Here is a 17,077-nt window from a genome sequence, read left to right as displayed (position 1 = left end):
CTGTTTGAATGTTACCCTTTGTTGGTAATGTGCAGGTAACAATGTGGAGTAGTCGTTTACCGTTAGTAGCTCGAGTTGGTGTCCATTGCTCTAATACGTAGCTCTCGGAGGGATTAACGTTTGTCTTGTTTTCTATTGTCATGTTTAAGTTGGATTATGATTTTCTTCTATCGAAGTTGTTTAGTTATTTTGTTTATGTTGACAAATATGCTATTACTTAGAACTTTATGAGTTTGTGATTCCGTTGCATTGTTTTAAAGTTGACTTGGTTTTGAATGACCATTGGATTATGAATTCTCCCCATTGACATGTGTTATGTATCTGTATAAAGAGAATTTATGTGAATTGTTTTAAGTCGATAAATGTGACGCCTCAAGTATGTTGTTATTTTGTGATTTTGCACTGTGATTTCTATTATAAACTGTTGGGTAGATTTGGGGTGTTAAATTAGTGGTATCAGAGCAGGTTGGTCCGTCAGGCCAAGTGTCGTGTCATAGTATGGTCTAACAATCGAGTATTGTTATTTAGTTCTGATTGCTTTTGTGTTGTAGTGACGAGTTGAGACGGATGGGAGGAACGATGCTGCAACTACTCCTGCATTGGAGGCGATGGCTCGGGCTTTGGAGCATCAGCCGAACGTTGGTGAGAATGCAGCGTCTCACAATTTGGCTACCTTCCAAAGGAAGAATCCACCTGTCTTCAAGGGCACTCATGATCCTGATGGCACATTGACATGGTTGAATGAGATTGAGAGAATCTTTCATGTGATGGATTGTACTCCAGATCAGAAGGTTCGGTATGAGACTCACATGCTAGCAGTCAAGGCTGATGACTGATGGCTGGAGACTCGTGAGAGTTGGAGGCTAATAGTGAGGAGGTCACTTGGGTTGTGTTCCGTAGGGAGTTCTTAAGGAAGTACTTTCCCGAGGATGTTTATGGCAATAAGGAAATCAAATTCCTTGAGTTGAGACAAGGGAATAAGTCGATTGTTGAGTATGCTGCTAAGTTTGGTGAGTTGGCTAAGTTCTATCAGCATTATGATGGACCAACTGGTGAATTTTCGAAGGGCATCAAGTTTGAGAATGGATTGCGCCCGGAAATAAAAAAGGTGATTAGTTATCAAAAGATTTGTGTCTTTGCTGATTTGGTTGATAGTTGTTGAATCTATGAGGAGGACAAAAATGCTCATTATCAGGTTATTAGTGAGAAGCGAGGCAAGAGTCAACAAGGCCGTGGCAAGCCTTATGATACTCTAGTTGGCAAGGGTAAGCAGAAAGATACTTAAGGCAAGAGGACTAGTGGGGGAGATGCTCCTGCTGGTATTGTATGCTTTAAGTGTGGCAAAGCCGGTCATAAGAGTACTGTATATAATGTTGAAGCGAAGAGGTGTTTCCGTTGTGGGAAGTTTGGACATGCGGCGTCTGAATGCCAGCATAAGGAGATGGTTTGTTTCAAATGTGGAGAAGAGGGGCACGTTGGTAGCAAGTGTCAGAAACCAAAGAAGGAGCAAGCTGGTGGAAAGGTGTTCGCCTTGTCGGGAACTCAGACCACTAGTGAGGATGCACTCATTAGAGGTACATGTATCGTTAATAACACTCCTCTAATTACTATTATTAATACTGGTGCTACTCATTGGTTTATCTCTGCTAATTGTGTTGAATGGAGAGATGGTCGTCGACACTCCAGCTAAGTGATCAGTGACTACTTCTCTTGTGTGTTTAAAGTGTCCTGTGTCGATTTTCGATAGAGACTTTGTTGTCGATTTTGTTTGCTTGCCGTTAAGAGGTTTGGATGTGATTTTAGGTATGAACTGGTTAGAGTATAATCATGTTTATATTAATTGTTATGACAAGTCGGTGAGGTTCTCTACTCCTGAAGAAGAAGGTGTTGCATTGTTTTTGCTAGACAGTTGCGCCTGTTGATGAAAGAAGAAGTGAAAGTGTTCGTGTTAGTGGCATCGTTGTCTATTGAGAATCAAGTTATAATAGATGAGTTGCAAGTGGTGCGAGAATTTCCTGAAGTTTTCCCTGATGAAATTCCTGATGTACCTCCAGAGAGAAGTTGAATGTTCTATTGATCTTGTGCCTGGTACTAGACTTGTGCCTATGGCACCGTACAGGATGTCTGCATCAGAATTGTCGGAATTGAAGAAGCAACTGGAGGAACTTTGTCATACCCCAAATTTGTCCTACCCTTCTAATTTAATTTGGCTTAGGCTTTTCATACTTCCATTAGGGCATCAACTTATCATACATTCATTAAACAATCTTGGGTCCAGGAGATCAGTGTATATGGCATTGATCAAGGGTTCGATGGATAAAGGTTTCTTTACCACAAGGACTTGTTTCAACCAACATTCTCTTTCGTCATTTTAAAGTTCAAGCCCATTGCCATCAAGCGAATTATTCTTCATCATTAAGGTTTTAATTAGGTTTTGTTCATCATTCAAAGTGTGACTCATTTAATCCCTTGGGTGGCAAGTCATTATTCTTGGGTTTTACAAAGATTCAGACATACATGGTGTAATCGGTGTATTGTTCCAAGATTGGAGAAAAATGTCAAGACTTTGACTTTTGGTCAAAGTCAACCAAGGAAGGTTGACTTTTGGGCCAAAGTCAATCTTAAGGCTTTTTGGGTTTCTCTAATCATGACTTCATTCAAGTTGCAAATTGAAGAAAGATTTGAAATTCAAATAAAGGCATTGGAGGGAAAAGAGAAAAAATCAAAAGTACTTTGATAAAAAAGAAGTATTACACATTTTAAGTCAAGATTCAAATTCTCTCATCCAAGGGCATGTTCAGTACACCATTACAACTTCAATTCAATTACATTGTCATCAAGAAAATTACACAAATCATTTCATTCAAATACATCCCCAAACTTATCCTAAGGACTAAGGTCTTCCATTTCCTCTTCCTCCTCGAGTTTCCGTCGTATTCTTTCCAATTCTTCCCTTCTTCATGGCCAAATAAGCTCCAGAGTTATGACTTCAACCTACATTTGGACCTGCATTAAACATTGCTCAAATTCAGATAAACACTTAAATTCCGGTCCCCCGGCTTTAATCTCATGTAGTTTCAATTCAAAAACGGTTTTATCTAAATTCAATTTCGCTTTCGTCTAAACCTTATCATCAACCTAGACCTCTCTAAATATTGGAACCAGCATTAGCATACACACATTAACATCCACAGGAAACTCATTTTTACACTAACTCTCAACTGTTTCAAACCAACAATCCTAACATCATTCTCAGTTAACCCTTTACTAACTCAATTCTAACCATACAATTCAAAAACCAAACCAACAGTCATAGATATCACAAACATCCATTGACGTGCAGATACAAATTTCATGAGTATCGAAGCATTGCGTCGAATCAAAACACAGACCTGCTGAACCATCAAATCCTGCATAACAGTTGGCTCATAAAAACAGTCAGAGAAAAAACCAAGGATCATACATGTTTAGAACTGAATCGAGCAAGTTACGTGCAAATCAAATGCACTGAATCTTCATTCAAACAGTTCATGCAGAACCAATTTAAGAGCTACACATGACAGCCCTGCTATACTCCCTAACCTCCATCTGACCATGTTCATGCTAATAGCCAATCAACCGCACATATACCTGCATAAATTATACATACACCAATTGAGATCCAAACAAATATACAACTAACATAATTTCAGCAAGGCTTACCAACTGCATATATCCATACACAAAGCTAAATGAATGTCCATATTCGTATTCAAACAGCAAAATAAAAGGCAATTGGAAACTAAATTATACAGTACGAATCGACCTGATTTCAGCACCGACTACCATCACCATCATTCTCACTGAGTTTCATTCAAGATCCTTTAAGCATTTTAGGTTAAGTTCAAGTTAAATGGATCCTAAGCAACATCAGTCAGCAACACAAAACCAGAATCACCATATCCAGTTCACTACACTTTATTCGAAATCATTCCATAAAAACAAGCTTATGCAGAGTCCTTCTACTTTCAGTACCATATATCCAACACAGTTCAGAACAGGAAAGTGAAAGGGGAAGTCAAACAAATTCAGCCATACATCATACATAATAATAAAGCAAAATGAGTTTTTGGGCAATTTTGACAAGTGTCATTCTCACATCAATTTTCAGGTTTTACAAACTTTCTAAAAAGAGAAATATTTTATTTAAAAAATAATTATCTTTTTATTAATTATTAATATTAAGTTTTTTATTTTATTTATTAATTATTTATTAATTGAAGGATATGGAGTGATTCTTGATTCACGTAGAAAATATATGGGAAAGATCAAAGAAATCAAATAATCATTCAATTAAATACACGTGGTCATTTTTGAAGTCATTGTTTATCTTTCCAATCAACGAAATATCAACGTTAAATACCCGTACTCATTTTTTAAAGCTTTTGTTCACCTTTTCCTGTAACCAATCAGCAACAACCAGTAAATTTTCAAACTTTTTCTCTTTTTCCAACACAAACCCGTTTGTATTTTTATTTATTTCCAACACATTTGTTTTTCCCAAAATTTCTCATCAAATCTTAGATTTTCGCCTATTCACATAGCATGGCTATTATAATATTCCTCTGCTCATTGCCTTTCCACATAATTACTCTTTTAACTCTTACTTCATTTCACATTTTTAATTTCTCAATTCTCACCCTGCTTCTTTTACAATAGAAGAAACCTGGTACTTTCTCTCTTCCATTATTGTCTATCTTCCTCTATTTTCATTATTGCTCATCTAACACTTTGAAACACAACTTCACCAACTGCAAATTGACTATTCACTGTTCTCTCATCCCTCGATTCTATCGCTTTGAAGATCCTTCTTCCAAAGTAAATTGCAATAGCCTCTCATCTTAAAATCTCCCCAATCTGCTCCATCTCACTACCCGCTTCTGAAATGGAAGTTGAATTTAGCAGAAATCTATCGCCAGCACAACCTCTTCAACGGCACCATATCATACCCCTCTTCTCTCCACGCCAATATTCGTTTCTGATTCTATGGTAACAATGAAAACCCTAAAAAAATGTTATTTTTTTGTTTTGGTTTCTCTATTTTTTGATTAAGATCATTCACAAACATCTATTATTGTGCATTTCAACGTGAGTTTTATCTTGAAGGAGAACCCATGGTCTTGGCAGGTGAATGTGTTGTCTGCATTGATGAGTTTGAAAAGATGAGACCAGAAGATAGGTGTGTATACCATTTGTTTTTTTTTGTTAGCATTATCTCATTGTTCTTTTTGGTGAACTTTTGTTGTTTTATCTGTTGTGCATGGTTTCCATTCATGAAGCCAAGGAAGAATAAACTATATCAGGAATAACTATTTTTCTTAATAACATGACTTTTATTCTTGCTATTGCCAACCCTCCATTAGGGCTTTATAATGACCTTAAGGTTTGGTTTAATCTTCATAGTGAAAGATTTTAGAATGTGCATTTAAGATAAAGTTACTTCAAGTGTTTTATATTATGTTCCCGCTTCTAAGCATGTGTTTCTTTCTTTTGTTTCCTTTGAATGCAGCTTGTGCCTTTTGCTACGCAGCTTGTGTTTGTTGATGATATTCCATCACCACCAAATTGCAGATATGGCTGCAAATGCATATTTTTATTGATTATAGTATTCAAGCGAACCTTTCCAGAGCTTTGATAGATTTGTTTATTTTGCCCATTTGTTGTAGTTAAATGAAAATAAAACTCTTCGTGGTGTTGAATCTACCTTGCGGAGTCAATCCTTAGTTTTGAGATTTTCTATTTTGTTTGTTTTTTAACTTGGTTTATTGGGATTGCAATGTTTGAGAAAAGGATTTCAATGTTTAGCGTAATGATGGTGATATATTTTGTCAGTATAAATTATAAATCTTGCTCTAAGAATCATACTATTTTATCATGGTAATTAATTAATCTTTTGTAATGCAGGCCAGGTATCCTCCAAACACTCATTTGGTTCTTAATGTAGGAGAAAAGATTGCTGTTGTTCGAATGTCAATGTTAGTTATAGTGGTTGACCATGGATATAACTAGAGTATTGGACAGAGGTAATTGCTTTGTATAAGGAAAGTCATGCTTATGCAAAGCATGTTGTTATTTATGGATGAGGCTGCAACTTCTATCGATTCTAAAATCAATGCAGTAACTTATAAGATACTTATTGAGTACTTTACTGTGCGTACCATCATTAAATTCCTCATAGAATAGATACCGTGATGGATTATGGTTGAGTGTTAGTTGTAGATACAGGTAATGAATGCATGTCGACGAGTTTTTCTATATATTTCATACTAATGGATATTTTTGTAGTTTTCTTATCAGTGAGTATTTCTAGATTTCTATTTTTTCAAATAAGTGTCTCTTACAATTTTAATTTCTATAGATCTTACATATTTTTAATTTGGTTCAATAAATTTTATAGTTCTTTTAGCCATCATATGGAGTTCTTATGAATGTTATTGGAAAGTGATGTAATTCAGTTTTCTATATTTCAAAATTATTACCAATCTCATGACGGTGGAGTGGAACATATTTTTGATTTGGTCATGAGAAGTGTGTCTCTGTGTAGAGCTCAGTGTTATGCTCAGCATGTTGCTTGGCTCAATTTGATCTGTTTTATTCTGCATCATAGATTGCTCATATCTGGTCTACTCTGTAATTCAGATGTGTTGTGTTGGTCTGATTTTATGTGTTCAGGTTCTAATTTGCTTAAAGAGTTGATGTTGATCACAGTGGTTCAGTTGTTGGGGAGGTTCTAATGTGGAGGTTCGAGCAGCTCAATGCATATGATATTGTTGTACAAGAACTTAATGATAGGTCTATGGTAATCTACAGAATTATAACACAAATGGAATAGAAATATGGCAAATCTGTAGACTAAATTATGGATAGAGTATAGTATGGTGGAGGAAAGTTTGTTATAGATACATACATACAGAGGCTTTTTTAAGTAGCATTAGTTTAGTTACAACATCATTTTAGAAGTTGAATTAAAAGATGATTTTATTTTCCATGAAGATACAAGTCTTTATAAGTTGGATTGCTCTTTTGAACCTGCACTATTCATTTTCTTTCTATGCTTAGTGTAATTTCTTTTGTCATTTTCATCAATCATCCTTATAATTTTATATTTTTTAAAAGAGTTGTTATGAAGTATATATTTCTGGTTTCATTGATCCAAAAATACTGTATAAATAAATAACTTTCTTTGCCTCTATCGCTTAATCTACATCAGTAAAAATTGCACAAAAGAAAAAAAAGTAAAATGTGTCCAATATTTTTGATTAGAAATACAACTAATGAGATATCATTGTTTACTACTTTTGATTAAAGATATAAATGTACGATTAATTTTGGCAGCTTATATAATTGATAATATTCATATTTAATTTTATAGTAGATATTTAAAATATTAATTAATTAATTCAACTATATAAACAGGAATATGTTACAAATATTTTTATAAATATGAAAAAGTTTACTGTTGATACAATTATTATTGTATACTGCAATAAGTTATAAATATTTTTGTAAACGGGAAAACTTAAACTTATGATACAATTATCTTTATAAATGAGAACAAGTTGCTAATATTTTTATAATCGGAAAAAAGTCAACTGTTAATACAATTATTTAATGAGTTAATTTTTAAAAAAACTGACATAAATTATTAATAAATTAGAAATATCCAAATTATTTTATAATTTACAATAAATTTAATTAAGTAAACTTTTTTATGTATATTATTAATAACAATGTTTATTATCTATACAATAGTATTCTAAGTGTTTTTTAAATGAAATTTTTTACTTAGAAAATATTTAACCCGTGCCTTGCACGGGTTTAAGTACTAGTTTTTAAATAAATTCAAAGGAGAAGAAAACCTATTCTAAGCACACAATCAAGAAGAAAAATCAAAATGTATGTAGACTCAAGAGCAATGCGCACATCAATTCATACATTCTTATTTATGCAATAAGCATTTCAAATCTGATTCAAGTGCACTTACAAGCTTTACAACCACCAAGCTAACTATCATCAATCCAATCAATCAACCACGACATCCCTAATCTGCATAATCAAGAACCTGCACTCATAACAGTCAGCCTTATATTCAAACCATGTTCTAATCTCATTCCAACCCTGCACTTGATAACACAAAATCGAGCTGCACGAACCAAACCCACTGCATTTTAAACATTTACTAACTGTCTTACTAATATTCTACTAATAACTAACATTCAACTTAACTAACCTATACTAATTCTAACAAGTTAGTTAACTGTCATAACCAATTCAAAACTAACATAACTGAAATAACAAACCTATAACTAACCTATTACATAAACATAATCAACCTAACAAATTTCCCAACTCCTCATAACTGATTATAACTCAACCTCAATCCTCACCACTGATCATATAACCAACTCCCATGATCTAAGGGCTCTAACTCCTTAATCTCTAACTGATTTAACTCCCTCTCAATCTCTATATAACTTCTGCTCCCTCCACAATTCAAAGAGGCGTGCTCATTCTCCACCACTTTCAATCTTCACGCCATAATCACCATTCTTCACCTTCTTCACTCTCCCTCTATTCATTCTCCATTCATCTCTCTCCCTTACCTTCACTCAAAGCTCACCAATCCACCATTGATAGAGCTTCAACATTTGAAGCTCTTATCAATTGAGCTCAGCCACAACCTCACAAAAACCTCCACCACTGCAACCTCACGGACTTAATCTTTCAACCTCCCTCGGTTCAACTCTCAACAATCTCCCTGAATCACTATTACATGCAACAACAATAACAACTTATTGCCTTCAATTGAAGGACTTCAGCTTCACAGAAATTCAAAGAAAAAATCGAAGGAGAAGAAGAAGAAGAGCTGTAGCTAAATAGAAGAAAAAAGATGAAGATTGATTACCTGAGTTTCACGGTGGTCGGGAATCTCCGCCGCCGTATCGGAAGCTCAGGTCGCCTAAACAGGTTCCTCCGAGGCATTTTATGATTCTTCTTTGTGCGTTTTCATATGATTAAGTTACTTCTTGCTTCAATTTCTGGAAATTACTTGAATCCGTGATAACTAGAACTTAGGTTTAGTAATGAAGTTCTTCGATTCGGCCAAATGAAGAGTTTTTCGTGTAATCTGTTGAGGGAATTAGACTCAGGACGTGATTTTAGGGTAGGCTCATGTTTGGGAGTTACTGATTCAAGGCCATTTCGCGGCAGCGATGATGGCGGATGCTCGCCGAAAATCGCCTTTGTGCGATGAGAGAACGAGAGGAAGATAGACTTGGGGGGTGAGGAAGCTGAATAGTCACTTAACCCATTATCCCAAAACGCCGTCGTTTCACAGGCATGAGTTTTCTGGAAATTTTGACAAGTGTCACTATAATGGACAATTTACTACTAGTAACAAACGCACGGGTTCTGTTCGGTTACGCGAATTTGGATACATCATTGATTTTAAAATAAAAATGTTAAAAAAAAATTAGATTAATAATTGATTATTTCATATATAAAAATATTTAAATCAATAATATATTTTTTCCCGTATACCATTTTTGGATTAAAAATATTTAATCATAAATACCATTTCTCGTATATAAAAATATTTAAATCAATAATAGATTTTTTTTCCGTATAGAATTCATTTTTGTTTAGGTATCATTCACAAAAATATTTGGATCAATAGTAAATTTCGTATATAAGATTATTTAGATCAATAATAAATTTTTTCCCGTATACCATTTTTTAAAAAAAATATTTAGATCAATAATATATTTTTCGTATATTAAAATATTTAGATCAATAATATATTTTTTCCCGTATACCATTTTTTATCAAAAATATTTGATCATAAATACAATTTCTCGTATATAAAGATATTTAGGTCAATAATAGATTTTTTCCCGTATACAGACTTCATTTTTGTTTAGGTATCATTCACAAAAATAAGGGTATTTTGGATTTTTCCACAACCATTAATTTTCTTATATTATAGATTGATAGATTTTTTTTGGAAGAAAGAAGTGAGAAAGTGATGAAAGAGAAAAAAATAGAGAATAGAGAGAGATTTGATAAGTTCGATAAAATATGAAAGTTGTATTATTTTAATAATAAAATTAAGAACTTTATGGTACAAAGACCAAAAAACCACAATTTTAATGTGGTGGCTAAAAATCAAATAAGGGTATTTTGGACTTTTCCACAACCATTAATTTTATTATATTATAGATTGATTGATATATTTTTCGTATATTAAAATATTTAGATCAATAATATATTTTTTCCCGTATACCATTTTTTATCAAAAATATTTGATCATAAATACAATTTCTCGTATATAAAGATATTTAGGTCAATAATAGATTTTTTCCCGTATACAGACTTCATTTTTGTGAATGTTTAGGTATCATTCACAAAAATAAGGGTATTTTGGATTTTTCCACAACCATTAATTTTCTTATATTATAGATTGATAGATTTTTTTTGGAAGAAAGAAGTGAGAAAGTGATGAAAGAGAAAAAATAGAGAATAGAGAGAGATTTGATAAGTTCGATAAAATATGAAAGTTGTATTATTTTAATAATAAAATTAAGAACTTTATGGTACAAAGACCAAAAAACCACAATTTTAATGTGGTGGCAAAAAATCAAATAAGGGTATTTTGGACTTTTCCACAACCATTAATTTTATTATATTAATATTATAGATTGATAGATTTTTTTTGGAAGAAAGAAGTGAGAAAGTGATGAAAGAGAAAAAAATAGAGAATAGAGAGAGATTTGATAAGTTTGATCGAATATAAGAGTTTTTTATTTTAATAATAAAATTAATAACTTTATGGTACAAAGACAAAAAACCACAATTTTAATGTGGTGGCAAAAAATCAAATAAGGATATTTTAGACTTTTCTACAACCATTAATTTTCTTATACTATAGAATGGTAGTTTTTTTTTTGGAATAAAGAAGTGAGAAAGTGATGAAAGAGAAAAAAAAATAGAATAGAGAGATATTTGATAAGTTTGATAATATATAAGAGTTGTATTATTTTAATAATAAAATTAAGAACTTTATGGTACAAAGATCAAAAAATCACAATTTTAATGTGGTTGCAAATAATAAAATAAGGGTATTTTGGACTTTTCCACAACCATTAATTTTCTTATATTATAGATTGATAGATTTTTTTTGGAAGAAAGAAGTGAGAAAGTGATGAAAAAGAAAAAAAATAGAGAATAGAGAGAGATTTGATAAGTTTGATAAAATATAAGAGTTATATTATTTTAATAGTAAAATTAAGAACTTTATGCTACAAAAACCAAAAAACCACAATTTTAATGTGGTGGCAAAAAATCAAATAAGGGTATTTTAGACTTTTCCACAACCATTAACTTTCTTATATTATAGATTGTAAAAATTTTTTGGAAGAAAGAAGTGAGAAAGTGATGAAAGAGAAAAAAATAGAGAATAGAGAGAGATTTGATAAGTTTAATAAAATATAAGAGTTGTATTATTTTAATAATAAAATTAAGAACTTTATGGTACAAAGACCAAAAAACCACAATTTTAATGTGGTGGCAAAAAATCAAATAAGGGTATTTTAGACTTTTCCACAACCATTAATTTTCTTATATTATAGATTTTAATAGTTTCTTTTTTGTTTGTTATTTCAGATATTATTAAAAATCCACTAATAAAAAATATGGACAAAAACATTGAATTTGGGCCCTCAGTTTGGGCCAGCGCCTATTTACTTGGGCACACCTCTGGTTTCAGTATAACCCCCCGAGTTCACATAACTTCTCATTAGAATTAGGTCATTTTTCTATAGTTTTTCCCTTAATTTTTTTAGGTTCTAAAAACATTGAAATTATAATCTTTTGGGTTGATTTTAGGAATTTTTTTTAAGAGTTTAACCTCTAATTTCTTTTAGGATTTCTTACATAAAAACCTCATTAAAAAATATCTAAAAAATACTAGTTTCTTAATTAGGTTTTAGGCTAGTGTTAATTTTGAATTTTAATTGATAATTTTGTCTCATTAAAAATATACCAAAATATTAGTTTTTTAGGTTATTTTCTCAATTCTTTTGAATCATTCCTATGCTATATTTTGTACAATTTTGGTGTGATTTTGTTAGTCATTTTTGGTTTCACTTGTGAGTATCTTCTCTCTTGCCTTATGCTTATCATGTTCCTTTAGGGTGGTAACTTCAATCTTTATTAAGATTAGTCACATAGAACAACTTAGGTTCAATTCTATGCATGTTGACAATAGGTAGAGATTTCCTTATCCTTGACCTTAGGGCCGCCATTGTATCATATTAGGATAGGAATTCTCCTTAGAGATGTGTGTTCCCATTTACATAATAAACACAAAATCAATAAAACTCCTAAAACACTTAATAAAGGTTGAAAACAATAAAAAGGGAATAGAAGCTCTCGTACCCCTTGTTTAAGAGGACCACTTGAGTGAAAGTTTCCAAACATAAAAAACACCAACTAAGAGTAGCTCGAACCTCTCTTGTTTAAGGGAGCCACTCGAAACGCTCGACAAACTTCTCTCTTTTCTCTCTTGCCTTCGGGGCTTTCTTAAGGGCATTGTTATTTCCGCTCAATCGCATCGTAGGTCATCCCCTTATGCAAGAGCGCGAACGTTAACGCTACCCGACTAAAAAACACACAACAAACAATAAAAAACATAGAAAATCTTGAGCAGAACTACGGCGCTCTGATTCTTCATAAGAGGATACGTAGGCATAGAGGCAACTCTAGCGAGCACAATAATTATTAAAAAACTCTAAGTTAATCATGCATTGCATTTCCCTGTTAGTTAGTAAGTAAGTTGTAATAGATACACCCTTTAGATAAAAACAAACATAGGTGGATACCGTTGAGTACGACGGATATAAGGGGTGCTAACACCTTCCCCTTGCGTAGCCGACTCCCGTACCCATTTCTCTGGTCGTAAGACCTTGTTCTTATTCTTTGCTAGGTGTTCTGATATTCCTTTCCCTCGATGGGATAAATATATTAGTGGCGACTCTGGTTTATTTTTTGCGGTAGGGACAAACTTCTTGAGAAGAATTTTGTCAGGCCAAGTGTGTCATTATGGGGAGATCTAGTATTGTTAGTCAAGAATAAAGATGGAAGTATGAGACTTTGTATTGAATACAGGCAGTTGAATAAGGTGACAATCAAGAACAAGTATCCACTTCCAAGAATAGATGACTTGATGGATCAATTGGTCGGTGCTCGTGTGTTTAGTAAGATTGCTCTGAGGTCGGGTTACCATCAGATTAAAGTGAAAGATGATGATATGCAAAAGATGGCTTTCAGGACACGTTATGGACATTATGAGTATTCTGTAATGCCCTTCGGTGTTACTAATGTGCCGGGATTATTTATGGAATACATGAACCGTATTTTTCATGATTATCTAGATCGGTTTGTTGTGGTGTTCATTGATGATATATTGATTTACTCTAAGTCAGAAGCAGAGCATGCTGAACATTTGAAACTGGTGTTGCAAGTTTTGAAAGAGAAGAGGTTGTATGTGAAGTTGTCCAAGTGTGAATTCTGGTTTAAGGAAGTCAGTTTTCTTGGCCATCTTATTTGAGGTGACGACATAGCTGTGGATCCATCTAAAGTAGTTGTTGTGTTGCAATGGGAAACTCCAAAGTCGGCTACCGAGATTAGAAGCTTTTTGGGATTAGCCGGTTACTATAGAAGGTTCATAGAAGGTTTTTCTAAGTTGGAACTTCCGTTGACTAAGTTGACTTGTAAAGGTAAGGCTTTTGTGTGGGATCTTCAGTGTGAAGAAAGTTTTGCCGAGTTGAAGAAGAGATTGATGTTGGCTCCAATATTGATATCCTAATCCGGAAGAATCCTTTGTGGTATATTGTGATGCTTCTAAGATAGGTTTAGGAGGTGTGCTTATGCAGAATGATAAAGTTTTGCCTATGCGTCAAGGCAGTTGAGATATCATGAGAATAATTGTCCTATGCATGATTTAGAGCTTACTGCAGTTGTGTTTGTGTTGAAGATTTGGAGACATTATCTTTATGGTTCTAGATTTGAAGTATTTAGACCATAAGATTTTGAAGTATTTGTTTGATCAGAAGGAAGTGAATATGAGACAGCGAAGATGGTTGGAATTGTTGTACGACTATGATTTCGGTTTGAATTATCATCCAGGAAAAGCTAATGTTGTGGCCGATACTTTAAGCCAAAAGACTTTGCATATGTCGGCAATGATGGTTAAGGAATTGGAATTGATTGAGAAATTCCGAGATATGAGTTTGGTCTGTGAGGTGACACCTAAGAGTGTTAGGTTGGGTATGTTGAAGATTAATAATGACTATCTAGATAGTATCAAAGAAGCTCAGAAGTTGGACGTGAAGTTGATAGATTCGATGGTTGGAATCGATCAATCTGAGAATAGTGACTTTAAGTTGGATGCGCAAGGTGTGTTGAGATTCCGTGATCGAATATGCATTCTTGATGATGTAGATATGAAGAGAGCGATTCTTGAAGAAGGTCACATAAGTAATTTGAGTATTCATCCAGGAGCTACTAAAATTTACCAAGATTTGAAGAATTTGTTTTGGTGGCTCGGAATGAAACGTGATATAGCGCAGTTTGTGTATGCATGTTTGACTTGTCAGAAATCGAAAGTTAAGCATCAGAAGCCTGCAAGGTTGAGGCAACCAGTTAAGAAATGTGGTTAGGCCTAACTCAACCCTATAAAACCTGCTTGTAGGGTAAGGATTGCCCCCGCTTATAAGGACATTTTCAGGCCATATATTGTCTGATGTGGGACTCTTAACACACACCCTCACGCCCAGGACTAGACAATTGGAGCATGGAAATAAATGGAGGGTGGCCCGATAGCGGAAACCATAGAAGGTGGCCCACCGGATCTTGAACGAGGCTCTTGATACCATGTTAAGATATGAAAGACTAAGAGGCATTTAAATAAACCGTGTGTTTTGTAAAGAATTACGGAGACTTTATTATATAGAGAGAGGTTACATCTAATTACATGATATAGTCGATGTGGGACTATACTATATACAAATATGCTCAACACTATATATTTACAAATATCAACAGAGGATAAACTGAATCTCACCTAAATGGTAGGGGTAACATATATTTAACCCTATTGTATTTGGTTCGCTAGAAGTTCGTAAGTATCTTATTTTTAAATTTTTAATTAAGTTTACATTTCCCTTTTTAATATAAAATTATATTTAATGCTAATTCAAATTATTGTTATTTAGTTTCGGACCAAGTCAGACTGCTGTCAAGTATATAAATTATGCAATTCAGCAAATGTATAAACAAGCATGGAAGAGTTATAAAGAAGTTTGAAATAAACATGTTTGGTTCATGAATTTTAAGGTATAATTAATTTGATTTGTAAGTTATTGTTATTGATATATTTTATATTATAATTTTCTAACTATTTATTTTAATGTCATATAACATTGTAGGAAAAGTGTAAGTTAAGAAATGTGGTTAGGCCTAACACATCCCTACAAAACCGGCTTGTAAACCGGCTTGTAGGGTGAGGATTGCCCCCACTTATAAGAACATGTTCAGGGCATATATTGTCCGATGTGGGACTCTTAACACACCCCTCACGCTCAGGACTAGACAGCTGGAGCGTAGAAGTGGTCCGATAGTGGAAACCATAGAAGGTGGCCCACTGGATCTTAAACGAGGCTCTTGATACCATGTTAAGAAATGTGGTTAGGCCTAACTCATTCCTACAAAACCAGCTTGTAGGATGAGGATTTCCCCCACTTATAAGGACATGGTCAGGCCATATATTGTCCGATGTGGGACTCTTAACGTAGAAATGAACGAGAGGGTTGTTAAAAAAAATCATTCTGCCAAAACATCAAGAAGACTTTCTGACATGCTACGACGTGCTAGAAAGCCTTGGGAATGTGAGAATATCCGTCCCGATTGGATAGGAAAAAAGTTTTTGAGGAACTTCTTGTCTATTGAGATTCACCAGAATTTAAGGCTAAATTTGAAAAAGCAAAGAAAATGAGAGCATCTGAAAAAGGGGGTAGCCTTAATGCAGTTAGAAGTATCAGTACTTACAAACATTATCAACGCATGGTAATTATTACCACTTTTAAGTTATATTTTGATTTATTAAATGTTTTTAATTAAAGTTAATTTTATTATTTAAGCTAAGAAGTTGGGGAGACAACCATTGATGATCGAGCTGGTTAAGGAGACTCGGACAAAAAAATTGGGTGGTTTTGTTGACGAGCGTAAACAAAAACCTTTGGTAAATTATTTAATTTAAGTTGTTTATATTTTTTTATTTAATGGCAACTTTGTGACGTGATTTTCACATAACAACTGAGATGTTGTGCTATGAAAATCACGTGGTAATTGATTTTCATTTATTATTTAAGTTAATTTAAATTATATTTAACTTAATATTTTTATTGTATGTGTAGGAGGATCATCAGACATTGCTTACATAATTTTTGGTCCATAATCCTCAATATACTTCGAGAGGTTCATAGCTGCTTCATCTAGATGTGGATTTTTATATTTGAAGTCAACTCAATGGCAGAAAGGGGCCTAATTGGTGTTTTTTTGGTGGTGAAAATTTGGCGGCCACCTTAAGAAGTGGGGATAGAACTTTATTTGATAGAATTAGAGATGAGGAAGGATTGTCACGTCTAGCACAATTGACACTGCAAATGCTTGAAACATTAAGACAATTGACGCTAAATGAGGCGAGACGCGAGTCATCACAATGTGAGGCGGCGCTAAAGGCCCAAATGGAGGAGCAACAACGGTAAATAGAGGCGATGGCGAAGAGGCAAGCTAATATAAAGAAGCAAATTCGGCTATTTATGGAATTTCAAAGAAGCGGTAATCAAACGTTTGGTGGAAACAAAGGAGTTGGTGGTGCACCGATGGATGAAGAGAATAATGATGATTTTAACGACTTTCCCAACCCACCAGATCCATAGGATTTATTTTGTTTTTATTTTAATTTGAAATTTTAATTTCT

At 33.6% G+C, this 17,077-nt stretch overlaps 1 protein-coding gene and 1 long non-coding RNA gene across 2 annotated transcripts; one reads left to right on the top strand and one right to left on the bottom strand.

Annotated features, from left to right (window-relative positions):
• Positions 1–608: 608 nt before the first annotated feature.
• Positions 609–1,690, top strand: LOC131658420 (uncharacterized). The gene is made up of 4 exons (XM_058927717.1): positions 609–796; positions 901–1,108; positions 1,196–1,265; positions 1,347–1,690. Exons 1-4 carry the CDS (start codon positions 609–611, stop codon positions 1,688–1,690), a joined length of 810 nt encoding a protein of 269 aa, XP_058783700.1.
• Positions 1,691–2,713: 1,023 nt separating this feature from the next.
• Positions 2,714–9,350, bottom strand: LOC131644544 (uncharacterized). The gene is made up of 3 exons (XR_009296543.1): positions 8,945–9,350; positions 3,464–3,630; positions 2,714–3,006 (listed from the first exon to the last, which is right to left on the bottom strand). It is a non-coding gene; the product is annotated as an uncharacterized LOC131644544 (long non-coding RNA).
• Positions 9,351–17,077: the final 7,727 nt, after the last annotated feature.

Source organism: Vicia villosa, linkage group LG1, assembly GCF_029867415.1.
Source record: "Vicia villosa cultivar HV-30 ecotype Madison, WI linkage group LG1, Vvil1.0, whole genome shotgun sequence".
In the NCBI taxonomy this organism is placed as follows: Eukaryota; Viridiplantae; Streptophyta; class Magnoliopsida; order Fabales; family Fabaceae; genus Vicia; species Vicia villosa.
This window is presented reverse-complemented; position numbering and strand designations above follow the sequence as displayed.

Coding starts and splice junctions, on each gene's coding strand:
- LOC131658420 (XM_058927717.1), top strand. CDS start 609: ATGGCTCGGGCTTTGGAGCATCAGCCGAACGTTGGTGAGAATGCAGCG. Junction 1,109..1,195: donor TGCGCCCGGAAATAAAAAAG/GTGATTAGTTAT, acceptor GCTCATTATCAG/GTTATTAGTGAGAAGCGAGG. Junction 1,266..1,346: donor TGATACTCTAGTTGGCAAGG/GTAAGCAGAAAG, acceptor AGTGTGGCAAAG/CCGGTCATAAGAGTACTGTA.